Below are 25388 nucleotides of genomic sequence, written 5' to 3' on the forward strand. Positions count from 1 at the left end.
AGAAGAACACCTACTTTATGTAGGTGACATGTTTATGTGACATCACTCATAAAACAATCAGTACAAAAGTTTAAAAAACTTTCCTCCCTAGTCTGTCAGACCAAGTACAGCCCACAATCTGTGAATAATGTGCAAAGACAACACAGGCCATTTTAAAATTACTGTAGCTGTTTCCATCTCTGTGAACTAAAATGTGGTTTATGATCTTTCCCAAAATGATTTTTTTTTTTCTTTTTAAGGAGGAGAAAAGATAATGGTATAAATGCTGGACTGACTTTAATTAAACATCAGTACATGTTCACAAGTTCTATTTATTTTAGTCTGAAATTTCATGATGTCAATTAATTTTGTTCTCGGATAGTAATTTTATTTAGCTACAGCATAGAGGGCAGTGCTTTCATTGAATTTCATATTTTAGGAAAGAAATCTTGGCTTCTCTTATGTTCATCATACTCTGCATTTCATTTTGCTGATCAATGAAAAATACCATATACAATTTCTATGATACTACAATTACAAATGAGTGAATGACTTCAGAGAAAGGAGAATTTTACCTGAATTAGTAGAATGGGATGTACGGTGACACAAAATAAATCATATGGTTTTCTTAAAAAAAAACACCGGTCATATATATTTCAAATACTTATTGCTTGCAGCTGTCATATACACTTAAGATTATTTAATTGCTAGAGAGAACATAATTGCCCTTGACATTTAATTAAAGTTATGGAGATACGGGGGGACCACAGAATTACTTGGAGATGATATATTTTTCAAAAATTTCATCTAAAAAGAGACTCATCTTCCAATTAATATCTTTAATTGATTTACTGAGGAGCACTTAATGTTAACTCCAAAAAAAAAAAAAAAAAAATCTTTTGAAGAACCGGAGAAGGAGAAAGAGGAGGAAATCAGGGAAGCAAACCTCAGGTCACTGTGTCTCTTTCAAAGGGAGTGCTTCCTGTTGATAACTACATGAAGTAAAATGTAAGGCTGTTTCAAGCATCTTGAACTACCATCCTAATGAGCAAAGAAAAATCATTTGCTATCAACTAGTACATTCTGAAAAAAAACTTTGCCACAGAAAGTTTCAAAGGAAGGACATAAAAGACGTCAGACCTGTGTGGAAGGGTATACTGCCATTTCCTGGGCTGTTTTGGGTGGGTGCTACTTCATATTTTAAATCACATTTAAAATCATTTTTCACATGTTTTCCTAACCAGGTTGTTTACTTTCTTAAATATGAAAACACATTATTTTTTTTGGGGGGGGGGCAGGATTAGGATCCAGGAAAAGGTCATCTTTCTATGTCAATTAATTTCAGAAGGTGGAAATTGGTAGGTCAGGGCAAAACAGAAATTATGCAAATTATAAAACTTTGGTTTGCTCCCATTTAAAGATGCATGAAAATGAAATGTAGAGAACAGACAAGCCAAGATTTCCAATTTCAGTTCCTGTTTAAATGGGGCAATCTATGTGCTCTCTCTCACTGCCTGGGATGCACATTTTCCTCAGGGCCCTGTGCTGAAAGACATAATCATTTCATGGGCCGAGTGGCATAAAAGTTGCATAGTTTACAAATGGCATATAGATTGTGTTTTCTTATTAGTCATTTTTCATATGAAAAAACATTTTTGGCTACTTTTAGGGTTGTGATTTTTTAAAGTTCTCTCTCTTCCTGCTGCTGTGTGTGTGATTGTTTGTGTGTGTATCTCCCTCACACCCCGTTACTGTTTCCAATACTCTAGAAACTTCTAAAAGGGTGGGAGATAGACAAATGAAAAGCAGGTCAAGGCGAGCTTGAGAGATAGGGTCTGTGAAGTGTCTCTCAGCCTGTCAATATGGTGAGCAGCCTTTGATAGTTGCTTCCAGAGCTTGTGCTCTGAGTTAAACCAAGATTGCATGCGAAAACAAGGCTCCCCAAATCTTCCCTCGGTTTTAAATTGAGTTTCTGACAAGGGAGGCAGAATCCAGACCAGCAGTGCACCATCAACCCTCACATGATTTAATAAGCTACCACTTAGGCATCCCATTTCATGAACGACTCCGTATCTCTCCCCCAGGGCTCATTTCTCAGGCTCCCTTTTAGCCTGAAAGGTGATTTCATTTCATAGGGAACCACGTCCAATTCATCTGGGGTGAGATTATCAAATGGAAGGAGTCCTTTTTCACTAGCAGCATTCCGTTTCAACAAGATATGCTTCCTCAGAGCCAGTAACACAACATGCAAAGCCAGAGTGTGCTAGTGCAGCAGCGTTAGGCTAAACGAAAGGTGGGGACAGGGGAGGACACCGCCGAGCTGGTCTGAGCTTCAACAAAGTGGGAAATTAGAAAAGTCACAGCCTGAGTGTTGCTGCGGGGGTGTGCGGCAGAGATGGTTAAAAGCGAGGTTGTGAACAGCCCACATAACAGATAGTTCATGTCAAGAACATGGCTCTGTGACCATTTTTGGTCAAGACGGGTGTAATAGAGTAAACGAAGAGCAGAAGAGGAGGGTTGGGGTTCTCTTGGATTCTCAAGTTAAACATAACAAGTCAGAATATCCTAAAAAGCTTCAAAAATGGGACAGGGGTGAAAATACTTGAAGCCAGCAGTTACTGCTTGAATATGCTGGGCAGCAGGGCACTGGCCTATGATCTGGTCAAGCCTTTCTTTAAAGAAGGGTACAAAATGTCACCATGTCTCCATAATGAGATCCAATGGCGGGTACCCTACCGCCTCCCCTTTAGAGAAACTTCCAGGCCCGGCCCCTAGGATATGATTCCGTTCCACTCTGCGTGTAATTGTAAAAACACCAACCGAAATCTAGTAGTCACCAAGGGGTGGGGAGTGTTATGTGAGAGGCTTCCAAAACACCGAGCTGCTGAATCTCAATGAATTAAGGGAGTTGTTCACAAGCTGTTCATTCAAGTTCGGCATGTACGTCGAACTTAAGGAAAAATGCTAAACACCGATTATGGTTTGATCATGAATAATTTTCTGTCCTGGAATGAAGCAAGCACAATATGGGGCTGAAAAGGATATTTACATGGAAGGCAGGAGATGCTGCGTAGAGATCAGGAAACAGCGGTAGGAAGGAAAATCCTTCTAGAATCTGGTTTAAAATTCATTTTCTTAAAATAATTGATGTACAAGGTGCTTTTGGTGCTTTTTATTATTTCACTGAAACCTCTTCAGATGTGCTCCTATGGTCTGTAATGTCACTATGGAGAAAAGGGAGGGCTTTTGGGGATCAAATTAGGGACAGAGTGCAGAATAGGAGAAATGAAGTATTTGAGGTCCACTGAATGTCTTTGAGCAAATACTACTCTAATGGGTACGCAACTGTGTTAGAAATGGTACACAGATATGGCTTCTCTCAGGGGGGCTGGGTAAGAGTTTTGTGATAAGGAAACATGGTTGCTTGATTAGAAAAGACTCAGTCTATAGTCAGAGACCAGACCTGCTATTAGCGCTACCAAAGAGTTTCACTTGCCCACTTGATCCAACTCTAAGGGATGGCTCCACTTGGGGACAAGGCTCGAGAAGGGCAGATGTAAGCTCATGTGATGAAAGCAGCCCAGAACCCAAAGTCTATAGGAATCTATGACCATGTATGAACCAAGGTGATCTTTATATACCTACAACATGGACAGGTCTTTTGGCTAGAGCTGGACCTATGTGCTAGCTTGCACCAACAGAGAATTGTTTTCAAGGAAAATAAGCAAGATATTTTAAGTGCTTACTGTCTACAAGAAAAACCATTTTTCTAACCGAAGTACCAAGTAAAAAGCAAGAAGAGTGGGTGGCAGCATCCGCCATCAAACTGTGGGTGAAGTGGAATTGTTTGAAGTGTGTAATAATGGTGGTCTTTACAATACAAATATTTGCCATTGGGATAAAGATATGTGGAATGAGCTGCGAACCAGATTCCGTACACATTAAAAAGAATGTAAATCAAGGAGCTGCTGGGTTGAATCATAGTCTCCTGAGAAGTGTGAAGATATGTGATAAAACCACAAAGGATTATGGGTTATTTTTGTTCCCTTCATTTGTCTTTTAACACAGAGAAGGAACATGCTGTGCATTGGGCTGTTTAAACACAGAACAGCTGAACTTTATTGTGTTTCCTTTTAATCACAGCTTTCTTTACTGGGTTACAAGTAGGGCTTCTGTTTCTGGAAGCTGAAGAGGGTCCCGCTACATAATATTGTAAGCAGTGGTCTCTTCGGAGGAACAGGAAAGTGACTGGCTGATCCGTGGTAAAGGGGTCCACACTTGGGAATGAGATCTTGCTTGCTATAGTTTTTGTGAATTTATATTACGGTGGGAGGAAAAGGAATGCAGTTAAACAAGAATCGGGTAGATCTGGAAATATGGAAATGAAGAGACTACACTCCCAGGGGGAAAAGCATGCAGAAACACTATTTCTGCTTACTTAATGAGAATTCGTTTGTTGCGGCATCTGTAAACTTTAAGTGCTAGGCCAGGATGTTGAATGATCTGGAATGTCTGTATAGCTGTCTAGGTGCCCTAGGTGTATAATGGAACCAAGTCTTGACTCTCTTGGAAGAGTTGCTGAGTATTTACCTAAGCAAGACCACGACCTCAACATGAGATCTCATTTCAGATCCATGCTGATGGTATATGTCAACATTCCACTATAGTATATTGCCAAATTTCTTAAACATCAGGAAGCCATGTTCCCTATCTTTTCCCTCTGAGTTAGCTTGGCTGAGGAAGACACTCAGTTACCAAAGGGAAAAGAAAGTAGAGTCTGGATGGCCAAGGATAACTATGCAAGAAATACTGAAAGTGAGAAGGAAACATCTGAATATGATAAAGAAAACAATAGATTTTTAGAGAAGGGAAAGGCATTGTCAGCAGATTGAAAAAAAAAATGACTCTGTTCGATTAGAAAGGATTCTAAAAAGGGGGATTTGGTGGAAGGGAGACCATATTGATCGTGAGAGCAACCCCAGCACCTGGGGAAAAGATTTAATGTCTGTGGTGAAACAGAATTGGTGTTTCAAGATATTGTTGGCTGGATGTGCGGATGGAAATAAAATCATGTTCTGTTTGGGCATTGGGCCCAGTAATTTCAGTTTGCAGAAGAAGCTCAGCTAGATGTGACCAGATCTACAGTGAAATCTCTGTGATGGAAGCATCTAGACTAGAGGGACAATGCTGTAAGTCTTCGTTAAGAGAACTACTGACACAGAGAGGATTAGGAATAGGGCAGCATTTAGAAACAGGAAGGTGGAGAAACATGAAAACTGGTGCTATGTTTTTGATGATTCCTGGCTATGTATTTGGGGCAGCCTGAAGGGATTCCATCCGGGGAGGTTAGTCACCTATAAACTGCCCCGCTCTTCTCGGGAAAGTTCTCATTTTGTCCACGGTGCTATGGTTGCTAAGGCTGGGAATATAGCAGAAGGTCGCACTAACTCTGGACTGGTCTCAAGAGGCATGAGTAGGTTTAATAATTGGCTACCTGGAGCATCTCCATGGGTCACCACTGTTTATCCCACTCACCCTGAAGCAATCAACACAAGCATGGGCAAGAGGAAGGGATGAGGAGACAAAGGCCTTGACTGTAAGGGTTAAGAATGGAGATTGGATCAACACAAATGAAAAGACACCATTGCACTGAAAATGCTAATGTGAAAACATGCAGGTAAGGTGACATGCAGCATTACCAGCATTACTACACACAAACACACACAGCAGGAAGGCTGAGGAATTGCAAACTGATCAGGATATCTGGGATCAAATGGCTGGTGGAACTGAAAGTCAGAGAAAAGTGTGCTTGGAGGATTTTTTGAAGTGGGGTACGCGTGAGTATTTTTTTGAAGTGGGGTAGCGGGCTGCGTCACGGGGCAGGACGTTGCATGCGTGGATCACACAAGGGTGTGAAGCAGTGCTGTTGAGTGTAGAGGAGCTTGTCAACTGGAGTGTCAGGGGAGGAGGAAGATAAACGCGTGGCTAATGAGAGACAGTAAGCCTTCCCACAGCAAAGGACAGCAATGCCAAGAGCCCTGCTGCCTGCTGGGATTTGACTACACTCTTCTCTGGGCTATTTACTTATTTCTTAAAAGATTTATTTATTTATTTTAGAGAGAGAGAGAGAGAGAGAGAGAGAGAGAGAAAGAGACAGACAGACATCAGGGGAGAGGGGCAGAGGGAGAAGAGAATCTTAACTAGATGCCATGCTGTGTGCAGAGCCTGATGCAGGGCTCCAACCCACAAGCCTGAGATCATGACTTGAGTTGAAACCAAGAGTCCGACACCTAACCGACAGGTGCCCCTGGGCTATTTAAGAGAAATCCCTCTTGCACATGACCCTGGAGGCCTGGCACCAGGGACACAGGGAGAACGTGAGATGCGTTTCCCGTGACTCCAGATGGGAGTGGCAATGAAGGAAACACCAAAGGGGATGGCATAGAGAACGAGGTGATGCGCGCGTGCCGTTTTCTGTTTCACTAAGAAAGAAGCAGCATCAAATAAAAACTTAATGGACTGAAAACTACTGAGAAGATACAGACTCAAAGACATCTTTCACGGATCAGAAGAGGTTCCATTTCAAATGCTTTAAGTGGAGATGAAGAAGGAGTTGAAAGCTTGGAATGAGGATGGCCAGGTACAGGGATGGTAGATTTAATGCCAACTAAGCAAAACAGAGACATTCTACCGGCATTCCAGCAAATGAAATAATGCAGAAAACACACCCATTTTGGGGAGTTCAAAGGACCTTCTATGGAGGTTTGATTGGAGGCCGGGGGCATTCTTTTCCTGTGCCTCATTAAAACAGATGTGGAATGTTCTCAATGCTTTCTCCAGATCCAGCCATTCCTGGGAAGAGGGATAGGATCTTGCCCATCCCATCCAGGCAGGGACATATGGAAGGAAATGATTCCCCCAGACCAGGTCTCTGGATTTCTGGCCTCCCACAAAGAAGCATGGGAAGTCAGCTCCAGCTCAACCCTGCGTCCAGTCCGGGGTCGGCATCCTCTCCCTGCTGTCTCCTATGAGCTATGGCCCATTCTGTTTCCTGGTCCTCTGCACTTGTTTGCCCTGCCCTGCTTCTCCTTGCCTGTGTGTGGGGGGACAGGGGTGCTCCTTTGCCCTCTCCTTTTGCAGCCTGCTGTGCTTGCTTGCTTTCTTTCAAGGAATGTAAAGGTTGGCTCCCACGGTCTGTTCTGCACGCTTCCATCTGCTTTCTCTATTCCATTCTTGTAGGAAGCGCTCACTGGCTATATATCTAGGTTCCATTTCCTGCCTTTCCTTTTGTGGACAGCAGCCAGGGACCCTCTTGGTGGAGCTTTTAGGTCTATGAATGGCACTACTGCTGCAAAATAGAGGTGTTGGGAAAAATTTCAATTTTTTTTTCCAATTGGAAAAGGCCCCGTCACATAACCCAACCTACCAAATGATAGAAACAAAACAACCAAAAGCCCATATACCTCAAAAGCAGAGAAAAAAAATAATTTTTTAAGTAAATCAAAACCACCCCTCTCCCAAATCCAAACCCCATCAAACCTCAAACAAGGGAGTCCGTGGATTCGAGTAATGCAATAGTTGTTAGAGGCATTGTATGAAATCTGTGGGCTGCACTTGAGCCTGTCATAGGCAGTTATGAAAGATGTAATTTAATTTGCTTTAAAAAAAAACCGTAAAAGGCAGATTGGATAGCTGTATTTTAGCAAATGTGTTTGCACTAAGGGTACCTTCTGTTGAACAGTTCTGCCCACAAGCTGTCTGTAGAATATAGAACATCTCTCGAGCATGCTTGCCACCTTGAAGCAGGGCAGTCGGGAGCAGAAAAAAAAAAAAAGAACAGAATGCAGAAAAAAGGTGAAGAAAAGAGAGAAATGAAGGACAGCAAGTCTAGTACCATCAATACATTTAGAAATGAGATTAGCCAAGTGTGACAATAGAATTTAAATGACACACAGAAAGACATTAAGATTGCAGTAAATAACGTACTATGGAAAATCCAGCCAAAGAGCACTTTCTGTTCAGCTTAGCTACAGAGTTGGAACGAAAGCACAGGTCGATTATTCATTTTACTGGCTCTCTTGCATTCCAGCACTATACATCTTTTCATCTTAGCACTAATCGTTAGTGGGTTGTTTTTTTATTTTTGTATTTTTTTTTTAAATTTCTCAGTATTTTTTGTATTTTTTTTGGCTAGTTACTCCAGTCCGTGATTAATTTGCCCATTACTGCTCTGGAGGACTCGAACTTACCAACTATGTCAAACCACAGAGGGGTGTTAGCTGGCTGCACAGACACCACCCCTACAATCTCGGTGACTCTATCGCTTTCCATGACTGTGAAGTTATAAAACGGCTCGTCAAAAGTCAGCGGTATAGGTGAAGGGGGTGGTTTCTTAATCCATTCAATGTGGAGGCGGGCCGTGGAGGATTTCTGTGGGCGCCCATTGTCCACTGCCTTTATCTACTCACACATGGAGAGAACATAGAAAGAGGTCTTAGAGCTCAGATCCCTGTGGAAATTGGGGTCTGTCCCTCATCCATCGTGGGCCCAAGAATCCCTCCTCATCACGGTGTCCGCAAAGGGAAAGGATGGCAGAGTCTGAGGAGAATGTGCTCAGGAATCAGGGGACACAACTGAGTCATGTGGGGGGGGGGGTCCCATACCACATTCACTGGAAGGTGATCTAAACCACCACCAACTTTACAGATGTGGAAAACTTGAAAAACAGAAGATGCACTTACCATTTTTAGTGTTTTATGGGCATGACTGATAGTCACGTAAGTAGGAATAGCTCATTTGATTTCTTGTACCTCTGGTGGTGATGCTTGAAAGGGAATGAAGTGCACCGTGAATCCTTAAGTGTGGATGAGAATGTGTGTGGTCGTGTTGTGTGGCTCCTTCCTTCTGCTTTATTCTGGGGAAAGCGCTGTGTTCACTCAGAATCCGAGGAAGGTGAGGGGATAGGTGTGGGAAAGGCAGCAGCCTTGCTCACACTGCCTTGGGAGCCCCTCAGTTAGGCCAACTCTGAAGGGGCAAACAACTCTTTTGGTGAAAGCATGGGTTCCTGGAGGCAGTGGGATGGGGAGGAGGGTATTAATGACTCTTCCCTATGGTCTTATATAAGCACTGAAGAAAGCAGTTCTGCCCACTCAGCTGTGCGGGGTGAACTGCTATGTTGACCTGGACTTCAATGACGGTTCAAGTTCAACAAGCAAAAACCACGGACAGAAAATTTTTAAAAATCAATACATTAAAAAAAAAAAAGGATTTTAAAATATCGCATTTTAAAAATAACACGTACAAGTGCATGGTCACTTGTTACAGGCTTTAAAAACAGTGACAACTCACAGCACCCAAGTGCCATGGAATCATGACAAACACTTTGCCCCAGAAAACTCCTGTGGGATAGAAGACCTACGAGGATTCACGTCTTAGGTCAGGTTTCCTAGGAGCAGGGTCTGAGACAGGGATTTGAGTACAAATCGTTTTGGGTGGAAGTGTTCTTGGGAGAAAGGCACTGAATGAAGCAGGATGAACAGGAGAAAGAAGGTAAACATAGGTGTGGTCTCAGCTGAAGTTTAACCTCAGCCTGATCCCATGCGGTTTCTGAATCCTCAGTTGTACTGCTGGGTTGAATCCACCTGGAGGCAAGGGGTCGGCCTTTTATACCACTTAGTCATTGGCTATGAGCTGCTGGCCTGGGATGGGAGTGTGTAACCTCCTGGGTCAAGAAGGTCAGCCAAGGATGATTCTCTCTAGAAGGGGGCAGATATGAGCCCTTAGCAGCCAACACTCTACAGCAGTTGGGGCATAGCTGCACCAGCCTATGGGGATCTGGCTGGGGCACAAACAGTATCCACTACAGTTCGTCCATCCAGTCTTCAAAGTCTCCCATTGTCACACAACTATAGTAACACATATTACATCAGAGCTGCTAATGGTAGAAACAGGGTCACATCTCTATTATCTTCTTTTCTCTGCCCACAGTTCTGGATAGGTTATTGAGCAGGGAAAGAAACCCAAGTCCAGACCATAAGACGGCAAAGACAAATCAAGGAACTCAGACCATCCTTTAAAATAATACAGGACTGACTCTATACAGCAGAGAAGGCTACAAACTAAGAGAAGGACGGCAGATGGAGCCGACTCTTGACAGCTGTTGGGATACCAGCAAGGACCCATCACTCATAAGGATGACCCATCCCCTTTCTGGCCTAGATGCTACCTTTCTAAAGTGGTTGGGGGGTGGTGAGAGCAGGTGGTACTTTTAGATACAGGAATTCTAAGTCTCTCTTTGAGATAGTGCTCATTTTTAAAAAAAAATTCTCTAACAATGAAAAATGTAGTCATTTCTTACTTAAGTTTTTTCACTGTGGCAGCTTATGCAGAATAAGCATAGCTGAGATTCGTGTCTTAATTTTCACGGCTAAATTCATGTCCTATTACGCTGTCAATGATTACAAGAGTTGTTTTCTTTGGGAAGTGAATGATATTTTGGGTGGTGGGTGTAACATGTCACTCTAGTGTTCTCCTACCCTCAGTTTTCATCTATGCTGAGTACCTTACAATGATTTAAGGCTGCAGGAAGTGTGGCTGAGTATGTGAGGGGGCAGGCTGTGTACTGGAGATGGAGGAGGTTTGCTGATAGGACACAACCAAAGGAAATGGTCTCATTATTTTAAAATTTCACTGAAGGAGAAAGTAGTAGCCTTCCACAGCTGTGTGGCTGTACTTATTACTCTAAAGATTTATTACTCAAATGCATATACATGAGGAAGAAAGTAAGTCCCCCCTTCCCATGAATGTTACTGAGGTTCAGAAAGATCTTACCGTTAGGATGTCATAACTCCCTGCTGTAAACTGCTTTCTGGAAGAAACCATGCCAGTTTTAGGGTCAATAAAAAACTTTCCATCATCATTCCCATCCACGATACTGTAGGAGATTTCTGCATTGGGGCCTTCATCTCTGTCAAACGCAAAAGCCCTATAAATGGGTTCTCCCCTTTTTTTTCGGTCACGTTCTGGCAGCTTGATCTGGTAGACCTTCTCTGGGAACTGGGGTTTATTGTCATTTTCATCCAAAACCTGAACCACCACCCAAATTGTGGACTGTTTTGGAGAGGAACCGCCATCTGTCACAGTCACCTGAGTTTTGAAAGAGAAAGCATTTTGCAATCAGAATGGAAAAAAACCTTTCTTGCCACTTCTCCCTCCATCTGCCCACAAAAGGCCTCTTCTGTGCCTTAGGGCAGCTCAACTTTTCTTATTCCTGTAGTTCATAGTCAATGTATAACTTTTCATAGTTCATCTGTAAAAGCAGGGACTGCTTTACATTCAGTAATGGAAATCATTGCTGAAAGGGTGGGAGTAAAGCAGAGTTCTGTGGAGTGTGCTGTGGAGTGGAGAGGGAGAGGAAAATAAGACTGACTTTACAAAACGTACTAGCTTATATAAGCTTATGGTCATGAAGTATGACCCTCGACAGACACAAAAAACAATATCATCATTAGTACATGTTAACCAATGGGCATTTCTTCTAATTCTTGGACAATGATATCACCATCTTCCAATTTCATGGAAAATTTGTGAGTTTTGCACTGTCACTATACAAAAGGAAAACCGAAATATATGCTTCATAATTTTGATGGTTCATTGTAAGTACATTTAACAGTTATAATACATTTTTTAACAGTAACAAAATAATGGCTTTTCCCCTCTGGGAAACTTGAGGGGGATGGACACTTCTTTCTGCATCTCTGAGGTGCTATTCTTATGAGTGTCTGGGAAAACTGAGAGAGAGGAGAGAAATGAAAAGGAGACTTGGTGTCTTGGTCATCTTCTTCTTGGTCATAGTGATAATAATTACTATCATAGAAATACTTGTAAGTGGGGATGGGGACACTGTTTATAAAGCACTCTTCCATACGTTGTATCACTCACTTTCCAAAACACCTTCATCACTAAGTGGAGCTTTACTTGTTCCTATTTGACAGATGAGTAAACAAAGGCTCAGAGGCCCCCTTGTTACCAAGAGCCAAAGCCAGGTATTATTAAGTTTTTGGCAATTCTTAATGTTCTGTGTGACCACAAACCTGGAAGAACCTGTGTTTCTTCTTTAAATCATTACCTAGAATAAGACAGCTTATTCCTACAAAATACATATTTGGAGGCTGGAAGGAGCATGAAGACGTACTCGGCTCCAAAAGGAGAAAAACAACAGTAAATTACAGCACCTGGTCATCCAGTTTTTCACCTAATAAAGCAGCTTGACAGGAATAATGGAAACAAAGGCCAGAAACGTGCAAAAACAAATTAAAGGCTTTTTGCAAAATGAAACTGCAGTGTAGTTCAGTTTTTCTTACAAGCCGCCTAGGAGAATGGCTTTAATAGGCTTAAGATAAATTTTCATAGGAGTTCTTGCTTTCTTTGAGAAATCAATCAAGTTTCCTTCTAAAGTTATTTTCCCAATTGGTTTGTTATGTTTCACAAAAGATCACATTGGGACCACTACGTGCCAGCGCTGGATTTTGACTCCTGAGATTTTCCCGGACACGCTGAGCTCTAAATGTTACACTCCCAGGTGAGCTGTGTTGACCAAAACACATTGATTTCTTGGCCGCTCCACTTCCCTGCCGCTCTTTTCTCCTTGAACAGCCTCTTTCTGACGCCAGACAGCTCTCGCAGTCTTCACTGTGCACAAAATCACCTCCTCGTAGCTTCTCAAGAAATCCCCTTCGGTGGGCTCGAGACGGGGCCCTGGGGCTGGTTCAGGGCCACGTGGCTGCCAAGGAAAGGAGAGACCCTCCTGCCTGCAGTTCACCACTCACTCAAGGATCCTGCTGCTGTAAAAATGGTTTCTTTTGGGGGCGCCTGGGTGGCTCAGTCGGTTAAGAATCTGCCTTCGGTGCTGGTTATTATCTCAGAGTCCCGGGATCGAGCCCCAGATGGAGCCCCAGATCGAGTCTGCTTCTTCCTCTGCCCCTCACTCCCCTTGTGCTCTCTGTCTCTCACTCTCTCCCTCTCAAATAAATACCTAAAATAGTTTTAAAGAATGCTTTCTTTTGGAGTAGAGCTGGATTTATATACCCAGGTCTTCCAGATGTCTGCTTAGCAGGGAAAGGTGGGTCCCCACAACCCCACCTCACCCCAAGCACCCCGCTGTCTTGCTCTCTCAGACCACAAAGGCATCCTTGGGTCCTCCAGGGAGCAAAAGCTCTTCCCTCTAGGGCTTTTGCACACCCTGCCCTCTCTTGCGGGAGTGCTCCCCCCATCCCTTCCCCTCCATCTTGCCTCCTCATTCCCGAGGTCCAGCTGAAATGTCATTTCTTCAGGGGTGCCTTCTCCGAGCCCACAGACCAAGCGCCATCCTCCTGCCTCCCTCGCCATCCCTTCCTGAAGCGCACGCTTTACATTACCCTATACTTTTCTTTTGTCGTGCTCTTTTGGAAAGTAACTAAATACAGTCTTCTTCGTCTGAGCTGATAAGCTGTGTAAGGGCAAAACAGACTTTGCCTGGTCTGCTTTGCTGCTCTCACTCCTGCGTCAAGCCTCGGAGGTCGAACATGTGCCACAGAGGCTTATTTACTGAATCGGACTCTAACTCGGGTCTTACTTGGGCAACCTCTTCAGCCAAAGCAGTCTCCCCTTATAAAACTGGCAGAGACCATTCGAGGCCTTTTTACAACAGAGCCCAGCTGCCTTTCTGGCCTTCTGGACTGTGGCTCTTCCGTCTTATCCATGGCTTCCAGCACCCGCTGCAGCTGATCCTTCCCCCACGTGTACGCCCATGCCTGTGCCGGAGGCTCGTTCTCCATACCAGACCAGTATGTCCAACTATATACCAGCAATCTATTCTCTGGACCTCTCATGTCACAGACTGAAAGCATTACCTTCAAACCTCCCCCCTCTCCTGTTTTGCTTCTCTGTGAAGGACACCCCCCACCTACTCCCACACTGGTTTGTTCCAGAACCCCGGGCATCCACCGAGAGTCCTTTCTAGAGTCCTGTTCTCGCTATCCACATCAGCTGAGCTTGGGAGGCCAGGAGGTGCACATTTTCTGCCACACTGCCCCAGCATAGACCTGTTGTGCACCCTGCTTGGATTGCTCCAGTAGCCTCCTGGTCTCCCTGTCTCCAACCTTCATCTTTGTTGTAAAGTTATTTCTTCCTTAAAAATCTGATCATGTCACTGACCTTGGATGACACCTTTCTGGGGCTCCTTGAGGACAAGGATCTGGCCAGACTTACTTATCACTGTGTCTTATCCATCCCTTTCCAGCCTCTGTGCCCGGTTACACTGTGAGCCTGGGAGTTTCTGAGTATGTCATATTCTTAACATCCCCATTCCACTGTACAGCTGATTGTCCACATGGAATGCCTTCTCTTGGGAATACGCCTGACTCATTCTAGAAGCTTCAGTTCCAACACTCCTTCTCCGAAGTCAATCCTGCCTCGGGTGGACAGATGGAGGTGCCCTCACCATGTTCCCACTCCACTGTGTGCATAACTCCAGGACATAGTAATAATCATCTGTGTTTTTCAGTGTCTGTATGTCTGTCAGTCTCCACTCAAGCCTTCCAGAACAACTCTAGGTCAGGAATTGTCTCTTATTCATTGTTATGCTCTGGTACCCGATGCAGCCCCAAGTGTCAAATAAATGTTGTTAAATGAAATTAAGAATTAATTTATCTAAAACTCTTCCCTATGATAATAAGTGGAGGAAACATTCAGACACTGAAAAGTCCCTGTTTCTTCATCTGTAAAAAAAATTAAGAGACGGATAACATACAATCCCTAAGTGCTCCTTGCTTTATGAATCTAGGAATGGGGGTTAGACAGAGCTAGTACAACTTTCATACCCACCTGACATCACGAGAACATCACCAATCCCATGATTACTCATAGTGATTTCTAGCCACTTCCCAAACTGTGCTGGTCATTGCGGGCACTTATCTATAATCTACTGAAGTGATCTATTCATGTGTTTTGGCTCTTTCAACAGGCTATAAGCTACTCAGAGGCAGGGACCTTGACTTCTTCATCCTTGCTATAACCTCGTGTACTCTCAAAAAATGCTTGCTCAATGACTACGTCATTTCTGACCTCAGAGTCTTCATTTCCATTTTTTATTTCTCTAGACCCACTCATGTGTCCAGCTCTGTTTGTACCTGGAATATCAATCATCAATGATTCCATCAGCTTTTTAGACTTCATTTTTCCATGTTGCCTTAGGGCTCAGCCCACTAGCTGGAATCAGTCTCTATGGAAAAGGAATAGCAGCAACGGGGATCAAAGCAAAACTAACAGATAAATCCCCACCATCTCCCCACTGAGCCATTTTTCATTAACGATGAATTCTATTGTTTAGAAAACTCTCCCTTCTTGCTCTGCCACAATGCGACAGGGGAATACCAAGCCATCCTAACCTGGATTTTCTGTTCTCATCAATGATCAATAATCAGTGGTTTGGCAATTAATCAAAGCCTGAAAGACTCATTTCTTTAGGTGGTTACGGCGAGCACCTAACAAAAGGAACCACAACGCAAGCAGTTCCACTGAAAGTACAGTACAGTCCATTTCATTTTCCTGTGGTGTCCCTGGGATCTGTGATTATCAGGTAGAACCAGAGGAAATCAATACAACCCAGTGGATTATAACGATAAAACCACAAAGAGGAATACGTTTATATGTCTATCTCCGGAAGATGCAAAAGCTTTATAAGACCAAAAATGGATGGACATGGAGAATTCTGGATTCATGGCAGCTGGTGGAGGCCACGCTTCTTACTCACTGAAATTTCCTGATGTATTTGTATTTATGGTCTCTCTCCCTACAATAGAATAGAAGCATTCATGTTGCCTGAGTGTGGAGACCTTGGGTCTTGTCCACTGCCTTGTCCCCAGGGATTATTGAAAGTATCTGAAAATATATTAAATATTTCTAAAATGGAGAGTTCAATTCTGACATTCTCCTTAACTATTAATTAATCATAAATGGCTATTTCCAGGCCATTACACTTGGCATTGTAAACCTCTCTTCAGGGATTACATATCCCCCTTCCTATACTTTGTATTTTACCCTTGATATTTTCTCATTATCAGACATATATTTAACTCACAATCTTATTTATTGCATGTCTTCCTTTATTAGAAGATGAGCTCCGTTGTGCATTGGCATTCGTCTATTTTGTTCACCCATGAATTCCTGGCACCTATGACAGCAGGTGCAGCAAGTATTCAACAAATATTCATTAAACAAATGAAATTTTCATCCAGTGCCTTGTAGTTACAAAACTCTTTTCGAGGGAAATTGGGAGATAACACCAACCAACAAACCACCCAACACAAATTCTGGATTCATACTAAATTCACCCTTCTTGCATGCCCCAAATCTTCTATAATATTCTGGACCTGCCATGAACTGGCCTCCGTTTACATGCTTTCAATAAGACACACTCACTGCCTTAGGAAGCAGCCCATTGGTTGTTTGACAAGTTCATTGTTCCCAAAGCTCTTTTTAATACTGAACCTGAATCTACCTGCCTGTCGTTAGCCCAGACTGCCTGTCGCTTCCCAGAGACCAGGTCTACCTTTTGTAACTATACAGAAAAAGTCAAATTTCTCTTGCACCTTATCCTGGTAATCTGCAGCTGTGTAACCCAAAACTCAGGGGCTTAAATAACCCATAATGATTTATTTATCTCTCCTGGCTTCTGGGGCTGAACGAGGATGTTCTTACTTGGGGTATCTCATAAGCAACTGCAGTCCCAGGGAGCTGGGTCTGTAGGTCACTGGACATGTCTATTGGTTGACAGTAGCCACTGCTGGCGCCACAGCTGGGGCTGAGCCTATGCTTCCTTGCAACACGGTGGCTGGGCTCCTTTCATTCCTTTGATTATTCAAACAGTCTCATGAGATAGATTACACCTATTTGATAAAGAACTTTAATTTAAGAACTTTTCCTGGGTCACAGTGCTCTTAAGTGGAAGAGATTGTTTTAACCCTGGCAGTTCGGTTTTAAACCAGGGATTTGGCAAACTATAGCCCTGAGGCCAAAACCTGGCCGCCTGTTTTTGTAAATAAAGTTTTATTGGGATGCAGCCACGCACTCATTAACATGTAACCTAGAGCTGGTCTCCTGCTATAAATACAAGAGTCCAAAGGTTGAGGCAGAGAAAATATGGGTCCCAAAGCCGGAATAGTTGCTATTTGGCTCTCTACATAAAAAAATTGCTGACCTCTGTTGTAAACCTCACATTCTGCCGCGTCTTTGGTTACAGGGCTCTCACTTAACAGCATGCCTGCTTTGCTCGGTCCTTTGTGTGGTGATTTACGTTGTCCCTACTTTTTACAGGAACCTGGTAGACATCGCCACTTGGATTCTACAGCTAGTAAGACAGACAGTGGGGCTCAGAAGTTAAGTAAGGAATTTTTGCAAGGCCACTCAGCCAGGAAGTGACAAAACGCAGATTCGCACCCAAGTCAGTTTGGCGTCACAGCTCATGCTCTTTTCCCGACCCTGCGGAGTCTCCGCGGAAGCATCTGTTAACCATCTGTTCGAAACTCCCTCCCCAAACATGGCTCCAGATCAACACCGAGCTTGGAGCGCTGCTTCTAGAATCCAGCTTTTCCCTCCTTTGAAAACTGGGACCATCTTGGATGGGCCCTCGTCTTTTGGCACCTTTCCTTTTCTCTTCAACTGCTGAAAAACTGCCACCAGGTCTTGGGCGGCAGCTGCGACTTCCTTCGGTTGTCTGACTTGAGACGCAAACCTTCAGAGCAGTTCTGTCTCCTGCTATTTTCTTACAGTTCTGAGCCCTCAGTTCCCGCTCAAAATCTGCTCTCCCCTCCTCCCTGATAAAGGAGCCCAGGCAGGAGGGGAGGGGGTGGGGAGGGCTTCAGCTTCCCTGTTACCTCTTATTTATCCTGCACTCAGTGATGTTCCTCTGGGCAGGCACTCTTCCAAGTGCTTACAGACACTAAGCCATTTGTCCTCACGTCCCAGGGAAAGGAAGGTGGGGGGATGATCCCCCAACTACAGGTTATAGACAGGCAGGGAAAGGTGAAGAAAAGTGGATTCCACCTGGTCCAGGGTCTGTGCCCCCAACCACGACCCTCTGCTGCCTGTCCCCTAAATGCTTGCACCAACTCGAGGGTGTGGCCACACTCCTGCCTCTGAATGCGTTCCAATCCACCCTTCCAATGGCCTCAGCACATCCTAGCAAGACCTCAACGGTTTACTCTTTGCAATGCAGGTGGCCTCAGCACTTCCGAAACAGAGCCCTTATCCTACCAGTCCATCTGCCACAGTCTAGGCTGATCACACCCCAAATACCAAGTATCTCCATGTTCACACGTGGCTGCCACATACTTTCTCCCTGTCCTGGCAATGCCCCTTCTTCCCGAATACTTTGTGTCCTTATTCTGAGTCTCCTGATTTCTAGGAGCTATTTTTTGCCCCTGAAATTCTTCTAAGGCAGAAGACAAAGCTCAAAGGGGATTTATGTTTCCCTCCTCCATCTCATTATGAAATGTCTCAGGAACTAGCTCATAGATTTGTGCGAGGAAGAAATCTAAAGATAAAGCCATTTAGACCAAGGCAGAGCTTCCAACCACGTGACAAGTAGGTTTCAGATATCCTGTGACACTGAACTTCCTAACTCTTGGGTAGATGAATGTGACCTCATAGAGCTGGACCCCCGGGGCTGGTCATCTCTGGCTGGGGTTATCCTTTCTTTTTACTTGAGAGTCTTGTACAAATATTATCATCTTCTGTGTGCAACATAATGGGACAAAGGTTATGAAGCCTGTAATCAATTACTAATAATGTTACCCTTCTCTTGGCTCTGATGACATTTTAAAGCAATATGCCTAGGGCGGTCACTGGGTCCAAAGGACACATTCTCTATGCATAGGATTTTAGATGCTATGGCCGTTACAATTAATTCCAGTGAGGATATCTATTTATTTTCACTCTTTTCTCACAAGACCAGTTGTGGATAGCAATGCTCTTACCCTCTATGTCTCTATTCTTGATCATCAAGGGTAGGCAAACAGATGGAAGGGGACCCGCTATTGAGTATTTTCTTTTCCCTATAACATTCTCTTATGCACTGAAGAACCTCAGAGCAAGGGAAAACTGGCTTTCTTTACCCTTACACTCAGCAAAGCACAGAGTCACTAGACACTAAGAGAACTCACGAGTAAGTGGGAATTTAGACATCATTCTGGTTCATTCTGCCCGCTTTACAGATGAGGAAACAGGTCTAGACAGATGAGCTTCTTAGACCAACATCGTATTACTGGCAATAACCTTAATTTTTCCAAGACATTGGCTCCAGAATTCCAAGCTGCCTTTTGAGCTTCAAGTGATGCCTCGTGTTCAGAACTTCTCAGCTGTGTGATTTCAATATTGCAGAGGTTTTAATTTCGGTATTTTTCGAAATGCTACATGCTTTTAAAAAAGAAGAGATGTGTTTAGAGGAGAGGCTCTGTTTACTTGCATCTTCAGAATGTTTCCCAAACATTAAAAACTTAATCTTCTCAAGATAGTAGAGAAGTTGAAAACAACTCTATCTCATCCCTACCCGGGGAGAAACAGAGAAATGACCTCCTCCAAGTATACCCCGGCATTGAGTAGTAATGTGGGGGTCAGAATCCAGACCTGTCTGCTAGTGGGCTCAGATGACTGCCCTGTTGGGAAGACAAGTGTTTCCTTCCATTTCTGGAGAGGAAACTATGTACAAACACTAAATTAAGGGTAGGTCTTGAAGGAGGAACAGCTCTTGAAGATAAACCTTCTGAAAGGTAAAAATCATTGAGCTAAAATTAACCTGTACTATCTCCCATATTTTCCATGGAGGGAAAGAAATAAAAAGCCCGCTTTATACCATCTGCCCTCGGTTTTATTACGTGTGATTTCTCTGATTTGACCTATCAGTTGGCATTAAGAAATCATCTGGAGGCGCTCTAGTCACTCACCATCCTGCCTAGGTACAGTTGAGGGACATACATATTCTCTGGACTGTGGAAGATTCGTGTCCCTGCGCTTTCCAGTTTCCAGTAAGTTAGGTACTTCAGGAGGTGTATTCAGCTGAATATCTTCGTGGAATGGTTTATTTTTTACGGGAAAAGTCTTCCTTTGAAATAAGAAAAAGGAGGGAATGAGGAAGGAAAGGAAACAAGGGAAGAAGGAAGAGATGAGAGGAAGGAAACAGGAAAGGAGAGAAAAGAAAGTACAGAGTGAGGGAGGTAAGAAAAGATAGGGAGGAAGGATGTAGGAAAGGCGGGCACATAGGTAATGTCCTGCGAAGAGGTGAATCTAGGAGGCACCAGGCAGCTTTCTGAAGAGAATGGGGTGTGTTCCCTTCCACATGTTACAGAGGCATGGAAACAAGAAAATCTATTCACTGAGTGGTCAGGTTAGCTATCTTTCAGGGATCAGATGATGTTAATCTGATGAGAGTTTACTCTAAACTATCTTCTAGAAAGTTTGCCCTGAAAAGTTAAAGGCACAAACCAGAAGGGCGCCATGATCCCTGGAACCTAGGTCTTGGGGTCACTGAATCATGCCATTCATTTTTGCACGCTCTCTCTTTGCCCCAAGATGTCACATTACTGGGGGGCCCCCAGGACAAATCTGCTCACAATCCACCCGGAGACCTCTCGTGAGCACGTGTGGTCTGTCTTCTGCAGGGCGTGGGTTCCCATAAGTCTGTGAGCCACTCCAGGGGCTGGCCCACACTGGCACACAGTGGGTCCTCAAAAAACACTTGTTGGTTGGATGCATGTGGGAACCTTGCATCTCAGGACAATGAAGGTACCTTTTCACTGCCATGTTTAGACCCAGAGATTTCTAAATGGCAGCTTTTTTAGAAAGATCCTTGACCAATTCGCTTTGGCAGTGGCTGCTAAGATTATAAAGCTTTGTCCAAATCTCTTCTTGGCACTTCAGGAAATAAAGTATTTCCCAGCCTGACATCTCTTAAAGCTTTTTTTCCCTGCAGAGAGGTACACATCAGCTACTAATCTCATCACATTTCCATTTCCTTCCAGGCTCATCTGCTCATCATTTTCTATTCATAAAACTTGCTTGATTCTAATCTTCCCGATCAGCAGGAACTAAACACCTCCTCCAAGTTTCTTTAGAATGATGGTGATTACCACACATGTGCTAACTCCCCCTTTCAAACAGATGGGTCCAATCTATGTGCCCACATGTGGGCCATTAAGAAAGTTCTGCTACGAACTAAGATGTGACATCATATTAGCTCCAGGACTCAATCCCCCTGTACCATTTCGTAATTCCCCTGCCATTAAGGCCTTCGTCCGTATACTATTCCACATCCCCTTCTCTGTGAAACTGAATCCACCAGGTATGAATTACTATGTGAAGTGTATATTGGTAGCCTCCCTACTTCCCAGCACCGGACCTCACACTTTATGTTACTTCTATCCTGCAGACTCTCACGCCTTTAGCTCCACTGATGATGTTTTTTTGGATTTCAATGCTAACACTTCCACCAGACACCAGATTTTTGGTCATTCTTCCCACAATCAAGACTTAATACAAAAAAAATAAAGACATTGTTCTAATTACTAGCTCAGGAGAAAGCTTTGCTCCTCTCGCTTGGTAATTCAGCATGGGTTTGTATGACAACTCAGCAGGTCCTTTAACACCTTATCTACCTAAAAATATGAATTTTAAATCAATCCACTTAAAAAGAAATTAAGCCCAAGGATACATATGAGAGCACATATAGACTACGGTAAAAGTCATGAAAAAATTGGTGGCCCAGAAATAGGATTTTCCTAGGCCTATGCAGGGTAGTACAAAAATTTCTGCCAACATTCGTAACTAGAGAGGTTTCATATAAAAATTCCAATTCTCAGCTTCTCCTGAAAACTCAGAAGGACCGGCCCATCCCTCTCTCCTCGGTTCTTAATGTTTCAGCCACGTCAATGTCACTCAATAACATTGTTCAGAAATTTTTCTTCAAATGCAGAAATACTTCTCACTGCCCATATTCTTATCAAATATGGTTATAAAAGATAGATGGAGAATTCTGCATATTCAAAGACAAATGGAAGAAAGCACATTTCTTTCGTAAGCGAAGTACATTCCTGTAAGCTTCATACGCAAACACTGCCTGATATCCCTCACTCACTTACGATGCCAGAGTGGGCTCTGCAGACATTTGAGCTCGTAACCCTTGGTTCAAGGTCTTGGTAAAAATCTTTCTGTATGGATAGGATGTATGTTTTAATGTTTCAGAGATAAAACTGTAGCTCTTGGCAGAGACCAGAGCAAGGGGAGTCGAACATACATCGTTCCTACTCCGGGTATGAGGATTTCAGGCACTATGATTTTATAAAAATCTAAAGAACTTTCCAAAAAAAAAAAAAAAAGAAAAGAAAAGAAAAGAAAAGAAAAAACCAACTGAAGGCATCTTTAGCCCTACAGTCACCTAGACAACAAATATGAGTCATCTTGAACACTTCTCTGGCCCTCCTCCCACATCTCATCAGTCATTAACGAGGCACATTGCCAGGGGTGAATCAGAAATAGGTGAAGATGGGGGGCAGCTCTGCACCAGGATGCAGGACTTAGGAACAAAGTGTGGGTGGGCTTCGGTGGTGCTCCGTGACCGCCTCGGCCAAGTGTCCCTGAGCAGGACACCACCTGTGTCATTCTAACAGCAGCCCTGACAATTCTACCTCTGAAGGGTCAGTTGTATCTCTCAGTTCTTTCTTCTCTCTTCTTGGGGTCAGGCTCTCAGGATCTCCTCCCTAAATCATCTTGTGCCAGTCTTCAGCCTGGTTTCCCTGCCTCTAGTTTTGCCTTATCTCAGTCCATTCTTTAGAAGACCGGAGACTCTCCTAGTAGGAAATTCACATGATGTCAGTCCCCTGCTGAGAGGACTTCAGGGACTGTCCACTGCTTAAAGCAAATCTAATGAAATGTGTCATGGAGAACATCGGTCCTGCAATGAGCTTGCCTTAAAAAGAGAGGGTCCAGGATCCCAGAAGTCTGAAGAACACGGTAGGTAGAGCTTTCTGAGTGAAATGAAAGCAAAGAAGCTGGTTTAATTTTGTTTAAATCTGTGTGTCCCAAGCTTATGTGACAATAAGATCCTTTTGTTGAGCAATGCTTATTAACATCCTTTAGACTTGATATTTCAAGGAACGTACTTTGGGAAGTGCTGACTTACAAGACAAAGCCCACACTCTTCAGGATTAACATGTGAGATTCTTTAGTATTGATACAGCCTGTCCACTGCTACTCTCAGCTTCTAGTTTTTACCCAGTCTTTACCTGAAGTTCTTCCTCTTAAGATTTTACTTATTTATTTGAGAGAGAGCGAGAGGGAGAGCGAGAGAGCGCACAAGCAGGGGAAACAGCAGAGGGAGCGGGAGAAGCAGGCTCAATCCTAGGACCCTGAGATCATGACCTGAGCCGAAGGCAGCTGCTTAACCGACTGAGCCACCCAGATGCCCCCATACCCGAAGTTTTAATCACAATCAGAGTACATTATTTCAACACACATAACCCGGTGCTTTACAACATGCCTTGTTTTAGACAAACTGGATATACGGTGGTGAGCAACATGGGCTCCCTTCTCTCAGGAAGCAACCAGTCTACTTCGTCCAACATGGGACATGTACTTCAATGCCCTTTTGCCTTTGACTGGGATTCCCACTTCATAGAATCCCCTTTATTCCCTGTTTCTTAAAATTCTTGTAAAATCCTTCAAGGCCAGATGCAAATGTCTGTTCCTTTATGACACCTTCTCAGAGACCACGCTCAAAGTCCTTCCTTTTTATGATTCACTTGTCTCACTGATCACATATCTAATTATTATGTCTGTCCTCCTTAACACCCTTGCATTGAACGAGCTTCACTTCCCTGGTGGTGAAGACATGTCACATCAATCACGATATTGGCAGCACTGGGCATGATGTGCTGATATATAATAAATGCTAAACTAACATCAGTTCCCTTAGGTTTTCACAACAGGGATCAGGAATGCAGCTCTGGATTGGTGAAGGAATTATTTATCCTGCTTTGTTTTCCTACTTCTAACAGCATGTTATTTTAATTTTGAGTCATAGTAAGGATCTTAGATTGCTAGTAAATTAGGATAAATTAGGTAGATATCCTGTTGGTTAGAAACAAACATTATTCATTATCCCATCAACAGAGCTATTAAAAATCCTGCGTACTCTTGTATTAATCACACAACAGGTAGGGTTTGTTCTTTGCACATAATAAAATTAAAATCCCTGGGGAAGCATGTCTCAGGATGCAGCTACTAAAAGAGAAAGATGGGTCATCTTAGATACTTAAAGTATCCTAATTACTTTCTCAAGATGAAAGGGAGTATAGGGAAGTTTTAAATAAAGATCAATTCATTAGACTTACACAGATTTGGAAAGAGAAACTTGACAATGAACATAATGGTCAATATGCAATAGTTAGGAAGTCTCATAATGTATCCGTATTCAGCATATTTACCAGATGTGCAGTTATGTTCATCCAGTTCTTGCCTTCCAGGAGAATGTAAACATATCTACCCCGTCCCCGGTCTAAACTACATTCTTCTTCTTCGAGAAGAAGAATTTTTATCAAACCGCCTGAAACCGCTCATTTCTATCAAACCGCCTGAAAACTATTTGTGAGTTCCTCAAAGGGAGGAACTTTCTTTCCATTCTCAGGACCTAGAATGGGATGGATGAAAGCAATGTAGGGAAAAGTAAACTGCCAAAGATATGGAAACTCAAATAAGACAAACAGCAATGAAATAATTCCATGGTGCATCCAGAAAAGGAAACCTAAGCACACATGTAAAATATAAATCGTACTCATCAAATGAAAAGCCTGGAAATGTTAATAAGGCAGTAAGGAATTAAAAAAGCAAAGACATGGGTGCTCTAGGAACCCTTTTGGTTAAAAATTCTTGAGTATTTGAATGACTGGTGCAAAATAAAAAGTACGACTATCTTCTTTCTAAGGATTTACATGTTTTGTTTTTTTTCTTAAAACTCTTCTCCCAGAAATAAAGGGAGAAAAAAATGCCAAGTTGTCTTCTGACCCTGAAATCAACTAGACTCAGAAATCCAATAACTTGAGACAATGAATAATCACCTGCAAGAATAATTAGAAGAAATAAAAGCCTAAAACTTGCACTCTGCTCCCAGTCAACACTCATCTGTTTAAATTCCATTTAAAATGATTCTTCAGGGGCACCTGGGTGGCTCAGTGGGTTAAAGCCTCTGCCTTCGGCTCAGGTCATGATCCCAGGGTCCTGGGATCGAGCCCCACGTCGGGCTCTCTGCTCCGCAGGGAGCCTGCTTCCTCCTCTCTCTCTCTGCCTGCCTCTCTGCCTACTTGTGATCTCTGTCCGTCAAATAA

General features: G+C 43.3%; 1 protein-coding gene across 1 annotated transcript in view; it reads right to left on the minus strand.

Annotated features, from left to right (window-relative positions):
- The window catches only part of LOC111154480 (FAT atypical cadherin 3), a 507157-nt gene that overhangs the window by 109698 nt on the left and 372071 nt on the right, over nucleotides 1–25388 (minus strand). The window contains exons 4-5 of the mRNA XM_022514093.1: nucleotides 10810–11124; nucleotides 8229–8439 (exon numbers count right to left, since the gene is read on the minus strand). Of these exons, the coding sequence (XP_022369801.1) occupies nucleotides 8229–8439; nucleotides 10810–11124 (526 nt within the window). The remainder of the gene's footprint in view (nucleotides 1–8228; nucleotides 8440–10809; nucleotides 11125–25388) is intronic.

The sequence above is a fragment of the Enhydra lutris genome, unplaced genomic scaffold (genome assembly GCF_002288905.1).
Source record: "Enhydra lutris kenyoni isolate GAN:26980312 unplaced genomic scaffold, ASM228890v2 scaffoldscaffold37, whole genome shotgun sequence".
Taxonomy (NCBI): domain Eukaryota; kingdom Metazoa; phylum Chordata; class Mammalia; order Carnivora; family Mustelidae; genus Enhydra; species Enhydra lutris.